The following is a 20,245-nucleotide window of genomic DNA, read 5'->3' on the forward strand; positions in this document are numbered from 1 at the left end:
TCCTTGCAGGTGCCGTTTTACACTGTGCTTCCTTCCATAGTTCTTTCAACCTTCATTATAGTTTCACTCAAGGGACTTCGCCCGTGGTCCCATGGTAGAGAATCCACCTTCCAATGCAAGGGACTCGGGTTCAATCCCTGGTGGGGGAACTAAGGTCCCACGTGCTCCCACGTGCTCCCACGTGCTGCTAGGCAGCTAAGCCCACGCAGGGCCACTACTGAGCTCCCGCACCTCAAGGCAGCAACTAAGACCCAACACACACACACTCCCAAAAAAGAAAGAAAATATAATTTCACTCAAGTAATTTATAAATAGTCCTGCCAAGTGCTCACTTTTATCTTAGTGTATTAATAATCACAGGACCAGAGACACGGTCTACTCCCCAAATGCTACGGTCTAAGAAGCAACGCTTGTATAAGGCTTAAACTGTGAAAGGAAGGGCCAGGGAGCTATGACCTAAATGAAAAACCACATTTTTGACAACAAAAATAAAACCTCGAAGGGGGAAAAAAAAGACTTAAGAGACTTGTGTATTAACTGTTCCTGGGCACAGTTTGTGACACAGTTTGTGCTAGTGTGTCTCCTGATGGTGTTGTTCAGTGACACAAACGAAGTTATCTATGACATCATAAAACCAAAAAACCAACAATGCTGTTTCTCCAAATTTTTATTTTAATTTAAATTACAGGGCCAGCCAGATAATCTGATAAGAAATTTACTTTTCCTCAAGAGAAAGGAAATGCTTCCATGGCATTGTTAACAATTGTATACATCTCCACCTTTTTTAAGGGTTAAAAATCACATTGAGTAACTGACTTATGTAAAATGAAACCTTTATAACACAAAAAGAAACCACTTCCAGTATAATAGTTTTGGTAATATGAATATATTAAATGATCATAACTTCAAATGCAACTTTTCAACTTTGAATGTTTTCACATTTTTGTTTAAAAACAAAAAACCAAAAGTCTTAACTATCCCCAGATTCCAATGCGATAGTAACACATCAGTGTTTTCTTTGACACACTGCACCCCTGTCTTCCACACAAAGGCTCTAGTACTATGACAGCATTGCCAAAGTGGAAGCTGTTGTTTCAAGTTCTAAGAACCAGCTTGGCAAGGAAACCTTTCTTCCACTTGGTGTAATTAATGTTTGCACACGGAATCCAGATACCCAGCACTGGACCACGAGAACCAGAATGATGCATCGCGGCCAAGTCTGCCTTCCTAAACATCTTGGATATTTTCATTTCAAGGAGCTTGGATTGCTTTCTCTAGTTCCGATAGAAAAACATGAATTATTTTACACAGATTTTGGTAAAGACAGCCTCAGGAAAACCAATTATAAGTGTAGACTGCCATTTCAATTAAACAGAATAAAATACATCTATGTTTTCTGGAGCTGTTTTCCTAACTGGTGCTCCTAGAAGGAGATCTTAAAGCCTGCTGAAACATCAATTGGGAGTCTCACTTTACTGGCTGATAAATAATTCAATTAGTAAGAGAGGCTAGCAAAGAATTATATAAATTTCTTAATCAGCTACAGCCATGCTGAATTCGAACTGGCAAACTCTGATTTGTAAGTTGTTAGTTGTGATCTTCATATCACTAAGATGAACAGATACCATTCTAATAACTTTACATAGATATATTCTAGGAGACGTTGTTCTGCTGTGGTCACAGTAACAAAAAAGTGGTGCAAAATCAGTTACTTTATAAATACTGATAATTTGCAGCATTAAGGAACAGGACATTAAAAAAAATAAATTTCCCCATAAGACACCTATGACTAGGAACTCTTCTTTTCCTAAGAGAAGCCAAAGTTTGAATTATTCAGTTTCACAACTATTGTACTGGATTACTTAAAGAAAGAAAAGGTGCTCTCTGCAGAGGTCTCCCACACACACAAAGAATCGGCGTTGATTTAGCATAATCGGTATCGTTCATCGATCTGGAGAACTCATGACTCATTTTAAATGAATAAGGCCAATAGTATGCAGGAAAGTGTAGCTGACTGAGTTCCAAGTCTGTATTGTAGCCTACTGATGGCACCCCATTGGATAACTGAATACGAAGGATTGGTTTACTTTTTCTTTTAATGCTGTGATACTTAAATGTTAAATCAGCATTTTCAGGTGATCTGAAGTATTTCAATTACATATGAGCATTCATTTTTTGCAAAAACTCAATATTAGGTAATAGTTACATACTAATACAATAACATTCCTCTGCTGTACAAATTAAATCATTTAAAAGAAATGAGCATTCTAAGAATTATATACAAAAGGAAACTGTAAGCATTGTTGAAATGAAATGCGAGGTGTCGTTGCTAGCTCTACTGTTTTAAAATACCTTCAAAAAGTAAAATTAACAAATACCCTTCAACATATCCAGGTTTACAAGTCTCAAGAAAATCAAATGTCAAAAAATTCTAGAAAGCTGTGAAAAGCATATATACACTTTCCTTATGACCTTACGAAGCTTCACAATTTTGAGAAGCTGCTAAGTTTCAGTATCAATTTATTCGTGTGTCAACTTTATCCACCCAAGAAGCTCACATCTTGGATACAGTTCCCCTATGATTTCAAATAAAGCTCTGCACGATCTTCCATTAGTGAAGGCGTATAATCTTACCAAGAATCCACACCCAGATCTTTAACAAAGATAAATGCAAACAAGCAGGTTGCTCTGATAATATCAGTGCCCTCTTCCCCTAACACACACTATCATCTATGCATTTGCCTTCATGAACCTAGCCATGTTCAGAACTTCTACAGCAAACGGAGTCTTTGAATTCTGAAATGACACAAAGATCAAGAAAAAGTCCACGTGTGCTCTAGTGTGCAAGAAAGCAGCAGCTACGTTCTCCAACTTGGACTAAAAAAAACAAAGAAGGTAAAATGAAAACCGTTCACTTAACAGCAGATTAGCAGTAATGTTCCTCATGAATCGATAACAGTGCCTGATGCTGAATAGCTAACAGCAAATGCTGAATTTGGATTTAATATTTTTGATGTTTATAGGAAATTAGGCTTCTTGCTGAGCTGGTCTCTTCAAATCCCTGATCTGTTTAACTAAATAGGTCTTCTCATCGTTAAACTGTTCATCCTCGGTCCTGTCATTCTGGAACTTGCTGAGGAACTCTATAAGTTTGGTCTGGTTCTTGAGGAGGATGTCTAGGATGGGCTGCGTCTTGTTAGGATTGGCTACAAACACCTGCACAGAGAAAAATCAACATCAGCCACAGGGAAGGAACAAGACACGGGGACATCTATGCTGCACTTAGCAGAGCACATGCTATACCCATCCAATGCTTCCCTGGGGCCTGTGGTGAAGCCAGGATTATTAATTCAGAGGTGTTCGCTTTGGAAGACCTTATTTTACAATTTAAAAAAGGGGGAGAATTACATGTTTTAGCACAAAAAGGACTGACATATTCACTCATGCTCTGAAACTCAGCAGTTGGTATTAAATATAGACTTTGATTGTAGAATAAAATGAGCAGGAGTTATTTCTGGGCAGAGGAGGTCAGAATGGATTTTAAGAACAAAAAGCTCCATGGAAAGCATTAAGAAATGGATTACCCTTTAGTGATTAATAATCTTCTATGCCAAAGATAAATGACACCCCTCTACAAATAAACTTTCCTTGTTCCCAAATGCAAATGGTATATACCCTGTTTCTGGGTCTATTTTTGTTTAAATGTTGTACCACACAACTATGAAAATTGACTGAACTGAGCTGGGTCACTGAGATTACCAAAATGAACCTAATAAAACTTCAGTAATTTGTAAATGAAATGGGATGAACAACTAGTGTTTATGCTTTTAGTACTCTACCTTAAAAACGTGGAAGGCCTCAAACTGGATGTTACGGCTTTTGTCTCGTAGAAGGTTCATCATTAACTTGAGGTTCTCAGGTTTACTGATGTATTTTGTCATAATTGTGAAGTTGTGTCTGTCTAATAGTAGCTCACCGAGAAGCTGAGAAGACAAACAATTACTCTTCCATTACCATTTAAGATTTGAAGTAAAACTAAAGCTTTAAAAACAATTCATTAAATAAACATCATTATTAAGCACAGAATACTAGGAGGCACTCAAAAGACTGATGAACTGAACTGAATTCTGACCTAAAAGCTAACGAGTGCCTCCTATTTGTTTGAACACCTACCTTTTCTTCTGGGGTTTAAACCTATGGTGCTCTCTGCTCTCTGAAGAGGACATTCAAGTCACATTTGGCCCAGAATCTGAGACTGTCAGAACCTATTCTTTAAATATGCATTTGTGTTATCTCAGTAAAAAGAAACTGGTCAGACGATAAGTTACTGAATAACTATATACCTTAGCTTAATTTAAAAATAATTTTACTATTTTTTTAAATTTTATTTATCTGAACTTTACAGGACAAAGGGTTTCATGTACAAAGTTTTCCACATACGTACCCCTAAACACACCAAACTTATCATTTTATCTTATCTGATTCAGAAAGGTTTATAAAAACAAATACTTTTCTGTTCCTTCTTAAGCAAGGTATCCTGAAGATACTCTAAGCTTTTCTTAGTGACTCCTTAACGTTACTAAAAATGACATTAATTAAGCTAAAAAAAAGTCCGTGCCTTCCGCTAAGTCTGTGCTTCCTGAGTTCTATGGAGTTGACTATACCGTTATCAGCCCTTAATTTTAACATCGTCCCTATTTGTTCTAGATTTCTCTTTCTCTGAAGCCAGCAGTCACCTCTTCATGCTGTCAGGGTGCCAACTTCTAGTCAAGGACTAGTGTGCAGGCGGTATAACCTGCCTGGGGACAGGGACCAAGCTGCGGTCCTTGTGGACCCAGGCAGAAGCGGAGCAGTGGAGAGCGTGGCCCCCGGCACCAGCCTGCCTGGGTTCCAGTCCTGACTCCCTGCTCCCTGTGAGTTCTGTAACCTTGAGAATGTTATGTAACTTCTCTGTGCCTCAGTTTTTTTTTTTGTTTTTTTTTTTTTTTTTTGCGGTACGCGGGCCTCTCACTGTTGTGGCCTCTCCCGTTGCGGAGCACAGGCTCCGGACGCGCAGGCTCAGCGGCCATGGCTCACGGGCCCAGCCGCTCCGCGGCATATGGGATCCTCCCAGACCGGGGCACGAACCCGTATCCCCTGCATCGGCAGGCGGACTCTCAACCACTGCGCCACCAGGGAAGCCCTGTGCCTCAGTTTTATCATCTGTACAATGGGAGTGGATAATGGTACCTCTATCTTATGAGAGTATAGTGAGAAGTAAAAGCATGAATACATGCAAAGCATGTTGGACCCGAGTCTAATAAGAGACATGGAGTGAGGTCTAAGGGAAGGCAAACGCATGGACAGCGCTACTCTGCCATGGTTTACTTGCTGTTATTAATTCCTTTCTGGGTTCCTGGCTATGTTCTAGATACTTGAGGTTTCCAGATAATTGATCTCTAGATAAATAACATGCCATCACAGTAAATCAAAAATAACCTGATGTGCAAGAAAACAAATTTATTCTACTTAGGATTTATAAAGAATTTAGAGGAAGAATTCAAAAGCTCAGATAGGTTTCACGTCAAATCTGAATCACAAAATATACAACTTTCAAAGTAAGAAGCCCAGTATTTACTCTTACAGAGGCTCAAAAGATAGTATTCAGTATGTATAAACTTATTGGGTGTTCATTTTCTGTCACAGAAACCAAAGAAATACGGAAAATGACTCATTTCAATGTGATTATCTAGAGAAGGATGACCAGTAATTTAAAGAATTTCTCTGGACATAAAAATAAAAAATTGGGGGAATTCCTGGCGGTCCAGTGGTTAGGACTCCACGCTGTCACTGCCGAGGGCCAGGGTTCATTCCCTGGTCTTAGAACTAAGATGCCATAAGCCATGCAGTGGGGCCAAAAATAAACAAACAAAGAAAAACAAACAAACAAATAAATAAAATTGAAGCTTGGTACAGGGAATACAAATTTGCTGGTAAAATAAATATAGGGATAAATAAATGCCAATGTGGCAGTAAAAAAGAGAGTACAAATTAAAATACATTTTTAGAGTACCACTGGTCCTCAAAATTTCTCCATGTGTTCATGAGAAACTGTACGAATGAAAGACTTGCTTCATATCCATTCCTTTGCTAGCCATACAGTGTCTCTGGGGCAACAATTCAAATCTGCTGTTGTAGCCGAAACAGCCACAGACCATATGTAAATAAAAGAATGCATCTGTGTTCCAATAAAACTTTATTTACAAAAATACACAGTGGGCTGGATTTGGTAGTTTGCCAAACCCTGTTCTAGAGTTTTAAATCTTTATTTAAGTTTCAAATGGAATTGTCCACAACCTATTTTGATACAAAGCAGCCAAACTCGTCTACGGTTCACAGTGTCACTGCTCACGGCCACCCCCCTTCCCTCACACAGCAAGCTTGTGCCATCTGGGCAGCACTCTGGGGAACAAAACACCTGCAGCGCCTTCAATTCGGTGATACAATTCTAAGTTTTAACAACAGACTCCCAAATCTAAAATACCTCATTACTAAGTGATTAAATCCTCTTCAAAATTCTGCACGTTCCATTTTGGTGTCTCTAACACATGAGGAGGTGAGCAGGGGCAGCTGCCCCGCATGAACCACTGCTGAACCCCGCCCGCTCCTTTCCACAAAAATCTTGACCATGGGAAAATGTATTTTCCCTGCAAAGGTCTAGAACCCATAGCACCATATCTCCCTTTCCCCAAACACACATTTCAAATAAGGGGTGGAGAGAAATGAACTACTTCAATAATCTGTCATACCTTGAGTGACTGTCTTTTTGTCACATAATTTTCTGAATGAAGTAACTTCTCATATTCACTGAAGAACTAAAAGACAAGAAAACACGTATCAGTTATTTTTTTAAAGACCAGTAATAACATTAAAAAGCTTGAGTACAGACTTCTAACAGCACAAAGGCCAATCGCTGCCCAAGCTCAGCCCCTCCTGTCTGCTTCACACCTGTCCTCAAGGTGATACCCACTGGTTACCTCCACAAAGAAGGCTCCTGGCCCCTTCCCGGCTCTAGCCAGGTGCGCATATAGCTTAAATCTGGTCCTCTTCTGTCCAAACTCCATATGCACACAACATAACTCCCTTTCCCCCCACTGTTTTCTCACTGTTGAGTCAGCTCTCATTTCCTGGTGTTAGATTAGAAAATTCCTATGTTTTACAACTCAACTAGTCCAAAGCACAAGCACAAAGAGAAAAGTTGCCTGTTCTTTCAAAGCAAGAAGAGAAAATAATTAAAAATAGAAGAGAGAAGAAATTCAGCACTTTTAAATAGGTAGGTGTCCCACAGAAGGTAGGACGTGAGCTCAAACTTGACTAATGGGAGAGATTTCGTTCAGAAATGGGGAGGAGAAGAAGATACTCTTGGGGGATAAAAAGGGAAGAACACAGCATGAGCGAAGACCTGGAAAGTGCAAAATGAAGCAGATTTAAGAGCTGACGAGCGTCCGCTAGATTTACAAAATGGTGCTCCCTAACAAGACCAGTGTCCCTGGAATGGTAAGGAGCAGAAGCAGAGGAAAGCAGGGAGGTGGGAAACAGAAGTGAGGGGCACACAAGGCCTAGGGCCACACTTCCCAAAAGTTAGAAGAGAAGGCCAGTTAGCTCTTTGTTTTAACTATAGACAGGTTTTAAAAGTTCCAAAATTTTGCAGTACTAGTATGACTCCGCTGGGTAGCAGTGCTTTACTGAGACCTTTCCTTGGTTGTGGTGGGTGGTAGAGGATGCCTGCTTTGTAATTTGTCCATGCGAAAACTGTTTCTACCTTTTCTTTATGATGGGTTCTCATCAGCCATTCGTCTGTGGTTTAGAGCAGGGGTTGGCAAACTATAGCTCATGGGCTAAATCCAACCCACTGTCTGTTTTTATATAAGTTTATTGGAACGCAGCCATGCTCATTTGTGTATGGTAAGTACATTCAGTTTATGAACTCTTTATGGCTGCTTTTGCAGTAGTACAGACAGGAGAGCTGACAAGAGACTGCATGGCTATGAAGCCTCAAATATTTACTATCTGGGTGGCCCTTTAGAGAAAAGGTTTTCCAGCCCTTAGTTCAGAGCTAACCAGAACTGCCTATGCATTCTTTCTGTTGCTTATCTCTAGGCAGAGGTGGGATGGCCATCTATTTAGTATGCAAGCAACTAAAACTTCTCTCTTCAGAGATGGCTGTTAACCCTACCTTCTCTCAAATGATCGTCAAGCCAATGATCAAACAATTGGGTCTGCCTTTAATCAATAATGCAGAAACAGGAACACCTCAAGTTCTCGACAGAAAATGCAAGTTAAGATTTTCTGCTGCATAATTTTTAGGGTAAGCTTGGTTGCAAGAAATTATTCTCAAGGAGAACTGCCTGGTTAGATTTTATCCCTGGGCCAGCAATAAAGGACTAGGAGAGACAGAGGTCAGGCACTGTTTGGGCCCCTCAAAGATTTGCTCTCCGTGAGCGCACTTTAGTTCAGCATTCTATTTACTGCAGAGGCACGCTTGGTGACTGCGTCCACTACATGACACTGTAATTCAATTCCCGTCTAAGAATGTCGATGGGAGAAATTTGTTCCAGGTCCCAGTGCTAGAAAAGGCTGTTTCTTTTGAACAAGCTTTACAGAAACTGTGAGCTTTTCCTTGGTTTTGTTTCCCTCTATGCTTTAATTATTAGAAAGCACAGAGTCAAGTGTACAGGTTTTAGAGCATGTGTTTTTGCACAGTAACTCCAGCTCGGCTTAATTTAAATTGCCTGCACCTCCCCATTTCCTTCTCCTCCTTGGATCTGACTGCACCGCATGCATATTTCTGTCAGCTGCCGCACAAAAATTTGCTAAAATCCTGTTAACCAATGTCACCCATTAATAACATATAGGAAAATATTTTATTGCAAAATTAAAGCGACATCATTGCCAGTAGCAAATTTCTGGGAAATTAGTTTTTATCTTTGGTAGGTTTTAAATTAAGCTACTCATATGTTTAATTAAAAAAAAACCTTTGAGACCGTGTGGTAATAGAAATAATAATGCTAATGTTTATTAAATGCTTACTGTGTTCCAGGCACTGTGTCTTGCATTTGACACACACATTCTTATCTAATCCTCACAGCAACCCAGTAGTAAGAAGGTGCTATTATGAGCCTTCTTTTAGAGCTGAAGATCCTAAAGGCACAGAGGGTGAATGAAGGTTGCTGCCCAAGAGCTGGAAGCACACGGTGGAGCTGGGACTTGAAGCCAAACTCCACGCAGTCTGGTGCCAAAGCCCACGCTTCTAACTACTGTAAAAGGCACCAACAAAATGACTGTGCTTCCAATTTAAACCAACAAATGCACAGGAAAAAAAAAAAAACACACCCACATCCCAATGTACACGGGCAGAAAAAAAAAAATGACCAGCTATGTTTAAGCCATTGATGAGGCTATTTATGAAGGAATTACTATGTACTCAGCACTGTGTTATGATGTTACTGGGAGTGGGAGGGAAAGACGGGAAAAGGAACACAAGAGAATTAGAAAGCATAGATAGGTTTTGCCTCCAAGAATCTTCTAATTGAGTTCAATGGCGCAGTGAACAATGAAGTATTAACAATACCCAGGATTTTAAAAATTCAAACAACTAGTGGAAGAATGAAAACCTAAGCCCAATCTTGGGGGAGAGACAGACATTTTAAGTGGATTGTTACTATCATAACTTCTCCAGGAGCACCTATGAGATCTTGGACAATGCCTACATTAAACTAGTACGGCATAAGGAAGCGCTCGTGGGAATCGTGGAGAGCAGAGATGACACATGGTGGGAGAGAACACATGATACTACTGCTGTGATGATCAAGGGCAACCAGGGTATCAGAGCACCCAGCACTCGTCACAAACTTCTGGGGGTTCTACGACTAGCTCAATCTGGGGGGGGGGGCCTTAAGGCTGGGCTAACCCACTGTCCTCCTTTTACAAATAAGGACAGACTTCTGAGTCCCCCAGCGGGCCTTGGTCTCGGGCACAAGGAGTCAGCAGCCGAGCAAGGGCACAACTCGCTGCTGCGTCCTCTAGGCCAGAGTTCTGCCCATCTACCCGCTGCTGTCCCCCTTCCTCTCTACTTGTAAGCAGCAGGAATGTGAGCAACTAACAGAGAGTAAGGGGAAGATAAGAAGCCAGACAGTAATTTTCTTTTTGTCTTAACTGTATATTATCATTCAGCAGCAAAGTGCTTTATTTTCCTCTTCTACAGCGAAAAAAGATGCAAAGGGCAGTGTGTCGTCAAAAAGATAAAATTCTGTTTCTGACCACATGACGCTCTATACCTCGTTTTAGTAGAGAAATGATTACAGCACCAATTAAAAACATTGTATTTCCAAAATACATACTCTGGTAGAAAATCTAATTAAAATCTTTCATTTCTGGTCACAAAACTTACAATGTGCTATTTTAAAATAATGTTTCATGTACTTACTCTATCATAATGTTGTTCCAAAAATTCTGCGCTGAGCAATTTATGTCTTGTAAGTAAATCCTAGAAAAAGAAAATACACTTTTTACAGTTGTTTGGCATTCAAATTCTTTTAGAAAAGAGAATCCTAAACATTCCACGCCATTTTACCTGATAAAAACTGTTGTTAAAAATTACTATACTTAAAAACATTTGAGCATGAATTGTACTGAAAATGTTGATTCTATGTAAGAGCAAATAAAATCATTAATAATCAAATTGTGATTGTAATGATTGAGTGTCACAGGTCTACAGCTCTTAGAAGGAAAAATTTTAAAAAAATTGATAAGGCAATGGAGATAAAAACTCAAAGAAAGGGAATCAAGAATTGAAATGAAATAAAAGTAAACGGTTGTGATAAAATGTCAAATAGTATACTGCTCCTGGTGGCAAAAGAGGACATTTCTTTTATTAGAAAAAGTACTGGAGGTTCCATCTTCTTCCTCCTAAATTCAGTTACATTCAGTTTCATATTGAATGCAATCTTTTTCAGAGGTAGAATGGTTTTTAAAAGCCCCGTCATATTATAAACATCAGCTCCTAAGTAAGCAGACTAATGCTGCAAACATGTAGCACCAAAAGTTAGTATGACCTAGAGTCCAGTTGTGCACCCCTATGAAATAGAGCTTATGCCTCACCCCATGAATTTCCCTGGAAACAACTCAAGGATCATTCATTCAGGAAACACCTACTATGTGCCAGATAAAGTTCTAGGTGCTGGGGCTACAAAGACAAAAAGATATGGTCCTTGCCTTCAAGGACATAGAAGTTAGCAATGAACTAGCCTTGGTCTCACCAGGTGGGAACAAGAATGGAAACACGTCACAGCAGGAACAGCCAATTCATCTTTGGTGAATTAATGAATTAAATTCCTTTAGAGCTGCCCACTGGAGAGGTCACTGCCAATAATCCCCTTTCTCCAAACCAACTTTCCTTTAACTTGTTTTCTTTGCTGTGTACGTTGGACTTACCCAGGTTACAATGAACTAGTGTTTCCTGAAGTATGTCCTGAGAAATGCTTGAAGGAATGCTCCAGGGTCAATGAATGAGGAAAATGCTACAGCTCTGGTTCCCTCATGGGGATCCATCAGGTTTCAAGAGATTTTGCAGGGAGCTCTTTTGCTGCCTGCTTGTTAGCACCCTTCCCTGAAAGGCCTCCTTTGCACAGGCTTTCCCCTGGCCTAGTTACTTCCAACCTTTGGACCTCGACTCAAACATCACCTCCATGGGGGACCCTTCCTGACTGGTCACTGGCACCAAAGCATGGTCACAGTTATGACTTGACATCTGTGGGATTATTTTATTAATGTCTCTCTCACGATAGGCTGTAAAGTCTATAAATACAAGGGTCATGTCTATTTTTACTAATTTCTGAATCCCCAGCACCTATGCAGTATCCAGCACATAGTAAGAGCTTAATATTTAATAAATAAATGAATGAACCAACAGAATCAGGGAACATGTTTGGGAAAACAGCACATTAAGCAATCTTCAAAGTATGCTTTTAAGAAGGCTTCTAACTCCACCCCAAAGACTTACAGGTGTTCAAACTGCTGGATGGGGTATGTGTCCTACGCCCATGGAAGGTCTACCCAATTTTTCCCAAATCCCCCTTGGGGATTAAACAGGCAAAATTAGAAAACCTGGAGTTTGAGTACCTTCAAGCATCTGGAAAGAAATGCTATGAGGCTTCCCCGTATGGGAAGGAGGAGATGGCAGGGCTAGAAGAATTTATATTATCTATTGGTCCATGGGTTGAGATGTGAGGGAGACAGGAACATGAGAACTTTAAGGGAATGTATCAAGCATGCTTGTTAAAGAGTGTGTCCCGCCTCTAACACGCTACTGTGTGGTCTATGACGGTCTCCCTTGAGTTAGGAGCCTCAAGGGCAGGCGTTTGTCTGGACAGATCACTGCTGAACCGGGAATTCCCTGGCAGTCCAGTGGTTAGGACTCTGCACTTCCACTGCAGGGGGCCCTGGTCAGGGAACTAAGATCCCACAAGCCGTGCAGTGTGGCCAAAAAAAAGAGATCACTGCTGAACCTCAGGACCTAAAGACACGAGCAGGCACTCAGAGACTTGTGGAATGAACTGAATGAACAACGAAAAAGTGAATTTAAGGACTGCTGTGGCTAGATCCATGCATGACTGAGTGTCACGTCTACTTTTTTGTGGCTGGGTCTTTCTGAAGGCCACTGTGAGGAAGTACAGAGCCGGGAGCCAGGTGCTCACCGCTCTGTCATGATATGACGACAGAGAATGCCAAGGGAAGGGGTCTCAGAGACAACGGCTCTCCACTGGGGTTGGTTTCTTAGGAACAGGTAGGTAGAAAGTATTACTCTGAAAAGCAAAGATCCTAAATATGCTGCGCCAGAGTTTTTTCTTTAGGTCTGAGTAAGGTGACATTTACCTTGAAAGCTGTATCTCCAGCAGCAGCAAGAGGCTCACAGTTGGGCCACACATGACAAGGGGGAACCTCAAACATCTCCCCATCAGAGATTCTACTTGTTATCATCTGGTTTAAAGAGACCAGGAATCTCAGGAAACCACTGCCAATCTAGGAATCACATCTCCATGGCCTTGGGGTAGGAGAGACTGGAAAGGGGTGCTGAGGCTGCTAAAGCAGCCCTTCTTTAAGGAGACTAAAACATTAGCAGGGAAGGAACAATTGCTGGGAGTGGGCACAGAGTAAAAAGGCCGATACTAAGCTGGGAAGAGAGGAAGTGGGAACTTGCGCAGAGCCTCTGTCTCCTGAGAGATGGGAAAAGACCTTACACTTGGAACTAGAGCCGAGAGCTCTGGAGAACTCAAACCAGGCTGGGGTGGGGGTTGGGGGGGGCAGAAACCGACAGATCAGAAAACGAAGGCAAGTGGTCATGCAGCCAGCAGCTGGTAAGCGACCCCCAGAGCGGACAGGATGCACGTGGTCCCAGATCAGCAGAGCTGCTGGGCCAGCCAGCAGGGGGACAGAAAGAACATGATTTCTGACTTCCCAACCTGTTAAATTCCAGTATAGCCGAGACCCTGGCATTACCTGGAGGAAGGTCAGGGGTCATCTCCCAAGTCCAGCAGATTGAGCAGCCAACTTTTAGGGTGGGCTGAATTTAAAAGATTCCTAAAAGTTATGTGAGTTTGGGTCCCAAACATCATGTCACAAAGACAGCCCTGGAATCCCTGAAGAAATGCTGCTCACCCGGGGGCTATTTTCACAGAGGCTTGGCAAGTCATGTGGCCCAATTTCGTACTTGATGACTGTCTATGTCCAAGGACAAGAGACTCAGTTCTTCCAACTGTGTGGTTCACCTTTGGAGCTCTGAAAGTCAGAAAGTTCCTCCTGTGCTAGAGAGTCAAAACCTATCCCCAGGTTATTTCCAGAAAACTGTCAGAGTCAACAGAACTAGGTTTAGTACATTTTCTCTAGGACCCACTTTAAATCCAAGCAGTGCTCTCACGCAAGTCCCTACCGAGTCTCCTCTTCTTCAGGCTAAATACGTCCAGTTCCTTTAACCACTCCTCGAATGACAGGTTCTCAGTCCCCCTCACCATCTACTGTCTTCTGAAAGTCATCTATTTGTCTATGTGCCTCTTAAAGTGTAGCGCCTGGAATGGAACACATTTATGTGTTGTTACCTTATAAGCTTATAGTGGGGTGAGACCATCGACAGCTCCTTAGGTCACACGTTATGTGGTCACAGGTAGCTTAGGGGCAGGGCAGCAGCATCATACTGTTTAATTTGACTGGACGTACTCAGAATTTTGTTTACTCAGGGTGGGCTCTCTAGTCAGACTGCCTGGGTTCAAACTCTGGCTTCCCCATTTATGGTCTGACTTCCCCCAACATTTCTAGGCTTCAGTTTCCTCATCTGTAAAGGAGATAATAACAGCATCTCCTTCATAGGGTTGAGCATGATATGACGTTACCTGCCTTTTAGTCATTATCACACTCTGTAGCGATTACACCTAGCGTTACCTATTACTATTATGCCTGACTCCCACATCTCATATCAACAGAGCTGAGTCCTCAGGAGGAAGACCTCAGTTCATCCATATTTAATTTCAGCCCGCTATCCTCTGGCCTCTCTGGATCTTTATGAGCCTTATTTCAGGATCTCTGTTATCTGCTTTCTAGCCCTTCATGGTATACATTGTAAGTCTTTAATAAAAATGTTCAGCTGTGCTGAGTAAAGACAAATCCACTAAGAATTCTGCCCCAAGAGGGTGGCAGTCCATTTTCTGGCTCCTTATGGATATGGCGTTCAATTAATTATGATTGCTACCCTGAAACTCCATCTAGCTCCTACCTTTCATTGTTTCCATGAAAACAGACCTGTACAATTATTCAACATCTAATATATCCACGTTGTCATAAAGAAATAATTCTAATAGCTACTGTTCACTGCATACACACTATGTGAAGACACAATAACCCTGACATACTAGTATTACCTACATTTTGACAGATGAAAAGACTGAGGTTAAATCAGCAGCAGAGCTGGGAACTGAATCCAGGCAGCCACGCCCTTAGCCCCCTGATCTACTGGCGTCTATGAGATTAGTATGACTGAACTTACTCTTAGTGAATCCATGCTGGCTGTGGGTACACGGTTTCCTTTCCAAAATGCTCAGAAATCATCTCTTTAGCAATACTTTCTAGTACCTTACACAGGTATAATATCGAGCTCCACCAGTCTCTCTGGGGAATCTACCTTCTTTTACTCTGGAAAATTGGAAATATATTTGTTGGCCTTCTGATGTCCCTCCCCATCTCCTTAATTCCTCAAAAAAAAATATGTGGCCACTGATTTACCATCTCAGAACCCCATTCGTTCAAGCTATGAATCTTAAACATGTTTCACGCAGGTAGTTTTAATTTCCTTTTAAGGCTCAGCACCTGTTCCTTGGACTTTAAATCCAGGGTTATGGATAAGCTGCATTTGTTTCAAAGTTGTTTTTTTGTTTTTTTTGTTTTTTTCTTGCGGCATGTGGGCCTCTCACTGTTGTGGCCTCTCCCGTTGCAGAGCACAGGCTCTGGACGCGCAGGCTCAGCGGCCATGGCTCACGGGCCCAGCCGCTCTGCGGCATGTGGGATCTTCCCGGACCGGGGCACAAACCCGTGTCCCCTGCATCGGCAGGCGGACTCTCAACCACTGCGCCACCAGGGAAGCCCTGTTTCAAAGTTTTTGTGTGTAGAGTGCACTTTCTGGGAAGGTAGCTCTGGTCATAGTCTCGAAGGAGAGCACAAACCATCTATTCTTTTCTGCTATAAAAATGTTCTTTGCAAAGAAGACATTAGCAAACAGAAGAGGAGCGGTCCTCCCTCCCTTCCTGTCAGCACCTCTGGTGTGCAGGTGAGACCAGAGCCGACCAGACTTTTGAAGGAGGGGTGGGTGGCACCTTCGGTGTTGTTTGGTAGGTCTGCGCCTCTCCTACACTGTCTCAGTTTGGGGCTCCACGTAACTTTGCTTCTTGCAGAGCTCTCCATTCAGGAGGCTCTTTAACTAGCTCTGCCCTTCTGAGTCATCAGGAGCGGCTGAGATACAGAAGCCACGCTCGCTCCTCACTGCTCTCTCTTCTAGAGCTCATCCTTAGAATCCTACCTGGTTGTAAAGTTTCCCTTCTTCAGGTAGGGAATACCTGCCTGACTCTGCCTAATCCTTTCCTCTCTGGCTACCACGACCCGACAGGGTTGCTTTACCCACAGTGATTCCATCACCATCGTTTTCTTCTTGGTGACAATCTCATTCAAAGAAGCAATCCTAACTGAGATGGAATTATCAGCAAGGCCAATCAGGGACTCACATCTGTGGCACAGAGTTGTCAGCACATCTCTCTCACCTCTGAGCCACCTGTGCCAAGAGCGTGTGACCTGTGTCCTCTTCTTGGTTAGGCGGTCCGGCTGCACTCCCCGAGCCCACTGCTGCTCCCCTCCTCTGCCCTCCCCCTCCTCCTCCCAGAGTGTCCCACGCTCAGGCTTCTGGTTTTCTTCCCACCCAGGAGTACCCCTTTTTGACACATGGTGCTGCTACATCTCCCTTCCTAACAGGTCTGCTACTTTTGAATGGGGCGTCCCCTTCCATCAATATATCCCAGGTCATGAGTCCCATCCCACCAAGTGCAGTGATACCTAAGATGTCGTATTTCCACTCTACGTTATAATCTCAAATTCATTTCATTTTGCTTTGTACATTAATGTATAAATATCTGAGGTCTTCTGACATCCTCTCTAATAATCCCTAGGCGGCCAGGTTCCCAGGCTTTCATCCCATTTTGAGGGTGTTCATTCGCTCTGAGGGACAAATTTTATTCAGAGACCAAGACATGTGCTCATTATCTCAATGGCTCTTTATACATAAAAGTGAACCTTCACAAAAACAGTGGCCACTTCTCACCGTAACAGTGTTCATGGTTTCTGAGCACAGTAGTCTGCAGGTTAGTATATTAAATTTTGATTACATTAAAATTACAGTTCTAAATATTCACTTATGAGGTCAGACATTTTACATAAGGGAATATAACGTATAAAGGCTTGCTCTCATTGTGAAAAACACTAATAAACATTACTGCTTTATCTACATACCTTAAACAGCACAGAACTTTGCAATTCAAAACAAAAATGTGCACATTGTACAGTGGTATCATATCATCTGTGTATTTAATTTACACAAACACACAACAGGGAGACAAGGTAGGCGGGTGGGGGGGAGGAGTAGTGCTGGTGATTCTGCACCCCCACCCCTTGTGTTTAATAAGCTCAAGCTCTGGCCTGAGCAGGAGATGGGAGAGAGAAGTCCACTGTGCCCTTGGGCCTGTCCACAATAGAGAAATCTCTGTCCTGAGTGTGGTTCTAGTATACTGCAAATTAACAACAGCCCTGAACAGAAGCCAACTGCTTTGTCTGATGCTTAATCAAAGAAACTGCTGCAGTATGTTCCAACACAGGAGAAAAATCTGATTTTCATATGTACTGCATTTCTATATACTGTACTTGATGGGTAATTTAACAGAAAAGTGTACTTTTGACCGACCGTACAGGACTTTTTCCTTTTAGACAGACTTTAGAATCTAACTTTTCTACCCTTTTTAAGCTGTGACTCTACTGCGTATGCCTGAGTCACAATACACATTTAAATATATCTTCTCTCTTCCCGCTAGAGGGCAGCCATGTATAGACTTGGAGGGTAGAGAAGGTTTAGGAAAAACAGCACCCCTGTTAATCTCACTTGTATGTATACTTAAGAATATTATAGCTTTTATGTTACCTTGAATGTGGCAAATGCATCTGAAGCTATATCAAATGTTGACATTTCGACATATCTGAAGAAATCATAAAACTGTTCTGACCACAAAATGATTTTTGCAAGTGGTTCATGTCTGATGCATTCTCTTAACATTATTCCACAATTCAGAGCTATTTCTGGAGACTCATATCTGCAAAAAGAAAAGACAAAGATGACTGCTTTTTTCCCCCATCACTGTTCTTTTAAAAACTCTTAACAGTTCCAATTTTTAGAACAGGAAGTTTCAGACGTGTCCTAATTAAGAGCAGGTTACGAAATGCATCTCTCTCAGAGTAGAATATGTGCTCAGAGGGGTTCAGTCCAGAGGGCACACACACATTAGTTGGTGGTGACTGCTTCAACCCAAAGAAAAATAACAGCTGTGAGAGCGATCATGGGAATAAAGGCTCATTACTTAAGCTAAAAGATCTGAAGAGACGTCTGCCGGGTCACACCTCCAAATAGGGTTTAGTTTTACATGTGGTGCTCTCATCACTTCAGAAAAACCAAAAGCTGAATGAAAAAACAATATGAAATAAGCAAAATAGTCTCCTAAAGTTCATAGTATCTAAACGGGTCTATCAAATACACCGCATTTATACTTCATTGCTTCAATTCAGTACTCAAAATAGTACTTTCAAGACCGTTGGCAGCAACACATAAATGCTACAAAGGATGTCACCAAGTGCCTAGTCAGGGATGGCCCGAGGGCTCTCGCAGAGGACACAGGGGACTCCACGGCATCCCTCATCAGCTTTCCGCACAGCCTTCCTCTACACCCATCTCAATGTCTCTGGCCTCTTCCTTCCCCGTGATCAGAAAGAGAACCTTGTTTTCCTCTCAGCCCAGCAGACTCTTCCATTCTGATGTACATCAAACCCCTTGGACTGGACTCTGCCGTTCTGCTCCAACACAGCACTCTGTTCCTCCACCTGCTTTCAAGCTGCACACACAGGCTTAATCTCCTCCCCACTCAGTGTCCTCTAGTTTCCTGCCATCGAATCCATTTCCTAACATTTTACGAGTAAATGCCTCCGCTTCGCTAAAACAAATGGTCTTTTCTCATCAATTCTGCTATTTAATTTCCTGACAACGCACATCTTTGCATCTCTCTCTTTAAAAAAAGAAAAGTTCTCCCAGCTCTCCTTTCTGCCTCCTCTGTTTCTATTTCTCGCCTGGCTGAGGTCTTTCCTCTGTTGCCTCTGGCCTGCTAGTGAACGCTCCTACGATCTCATGGTTCCCTCCACGGCTCCTAAATTGCCCCAGCTCAGATCTACCCTGGGCTGTAGTTAGGCATTTTCTGTTGCTTCTGGACAACTTCAGTTAAAGGCCTACCATAAACTCTACAAGTCTAATATGGCATCACTGTTTTGCTTCAGATACCTGGGTCTAAAACAGGTTTAACAGAACTTTCTTTGATAATGGAAATGTTCTGTAACTATGTCGTCTACTGAGCACTTGAAATCTGGCTAGTATGACTGAGGGACTGAATTTTAAATGGCACTTAATTTAGATTAATTTAAAATTAAATAATTACGTGTTGTCAGTAGGTACAGTATTGAACAGCACAGTTCTAAACCTTCCCCTCTTTACCTACTCCCAACCTTCCCATCCTCAATATCACCACTCCTTTTAAATACTTCTTTGCAATATCTGTTTCATTTTCTTTTATCCATTCCCAGTGCTGCATGAAGTCACACCTAGTCACTCAAGTGACCCCTAACCAGCACCTTTGTTCAAGCTCTGTCTTAACAAATCTATCTGACGACCAGTGTTATCAATAGCCTTTCCAGCTTAGGAGCTTATAATGATTTCTTCTTGTTAATCAAATAGACAAACGTCTGGGCTTTTGATGGCCAGGCGTCCCCACATCATAGCTACTCCTCTGGTACAACTCCTCTCCCACTATGCCATAAAATACTCCGACTATCTCCTTCCTGTTGGCAATCACTGTGTTCATTCCTGCCCTTGTACTCACTCTTTTTTCTGCCTATGCAAATTTGAAACTATCTGGAACCGCAATCCTAAGTCTATCTCTGTTACCAACTCTTGCCTTATTGACTAAACCCACATTTTATCCCCTGAAATCCACTAGTAGTGTTATCTAGTAGAATTATCCTTCTGTCGTACATATGTTTATCACAGATCCTCAACAAGATCAAAACCATGTTCCTTTGTATCACTTATGGCATGGCAGCTAGAATGCTTACTGGCTCTTAGGTGATTAAAATGTCTGCTCACAACATGGCTGATCATACAATTCATCTCTGCTGATCTGTAACAGGCAGGAGACTAGAAAGACAAGGGTAAGACACTTTGGCACAACAAGTTGGGCAGGTTTTGATGGCAGTTTGTCAAGCTTGTCTTAAACGATTAAATGTAAACCAGTGAGTACAAGGTAAACAGTTACGCTGCACAACCTGTTAGCACGTTAACATTTCAATCGCCAGTGGAAGAATGACCACT

The 20,245-nt window shown here is 41.9% G+C and overlaps 1 protein-coding gene across 1 annotated transcript in view; it reads right to left on the reverse strand.

Annotated features, from left to right (window-relative positions):
* Positions 1 to 649: 649 nt before the first annotated feature.
* The window catches only part of CAB39 (calcium binding protein 39), an 88,063-nt gene continuing 68,467 nt past the window's right edge, over positions 650 to 20,245 (reverse strand). The window contains exons 5-9 of the mRNA XM_060106999.1: positions 17,762 to 17,930; positions 10,466 to 10,525; positions 6,789 to 6,854; positions 3,840 to 3,983; positions 650 to 3,216 (exon numbers count right to left, since the gene is read on the reverse strand). Of these exons, the coding sequence (XP_059962982.1) occupies positions 3,028 to 3,216; positions 3,840 to 3,983; positions 6,789 to 6,854; positions 10,466 to 10,525; positions 17,762 to 17,930 (628 nt within the window). The 3' untranslated portion in view covers positions 650 to 3,027. The remainder of the gene's footprint in view (positions 3,217 to 3,839; positions 3,984 to 6,788; positions 6,855 to 10,465; positions 10,526 to 17,761; positions 17,931 to 20,245) is intronic.

This window comes from Mesoplodon densirostris, chromosome 8, assembly GCF_025265405.1.
Source record: "Mesoplodon densirostris isolate mMesDen1 chromosome 8, mMesDen1 primary haplotype, whole genome shotgun sequence".
NCBI lineage: Eukaryota > Metazoa > Chordata > Mammalia > Artiodactyla > Ziphiidae > Mesoplodon > Mesoplodon densirostris.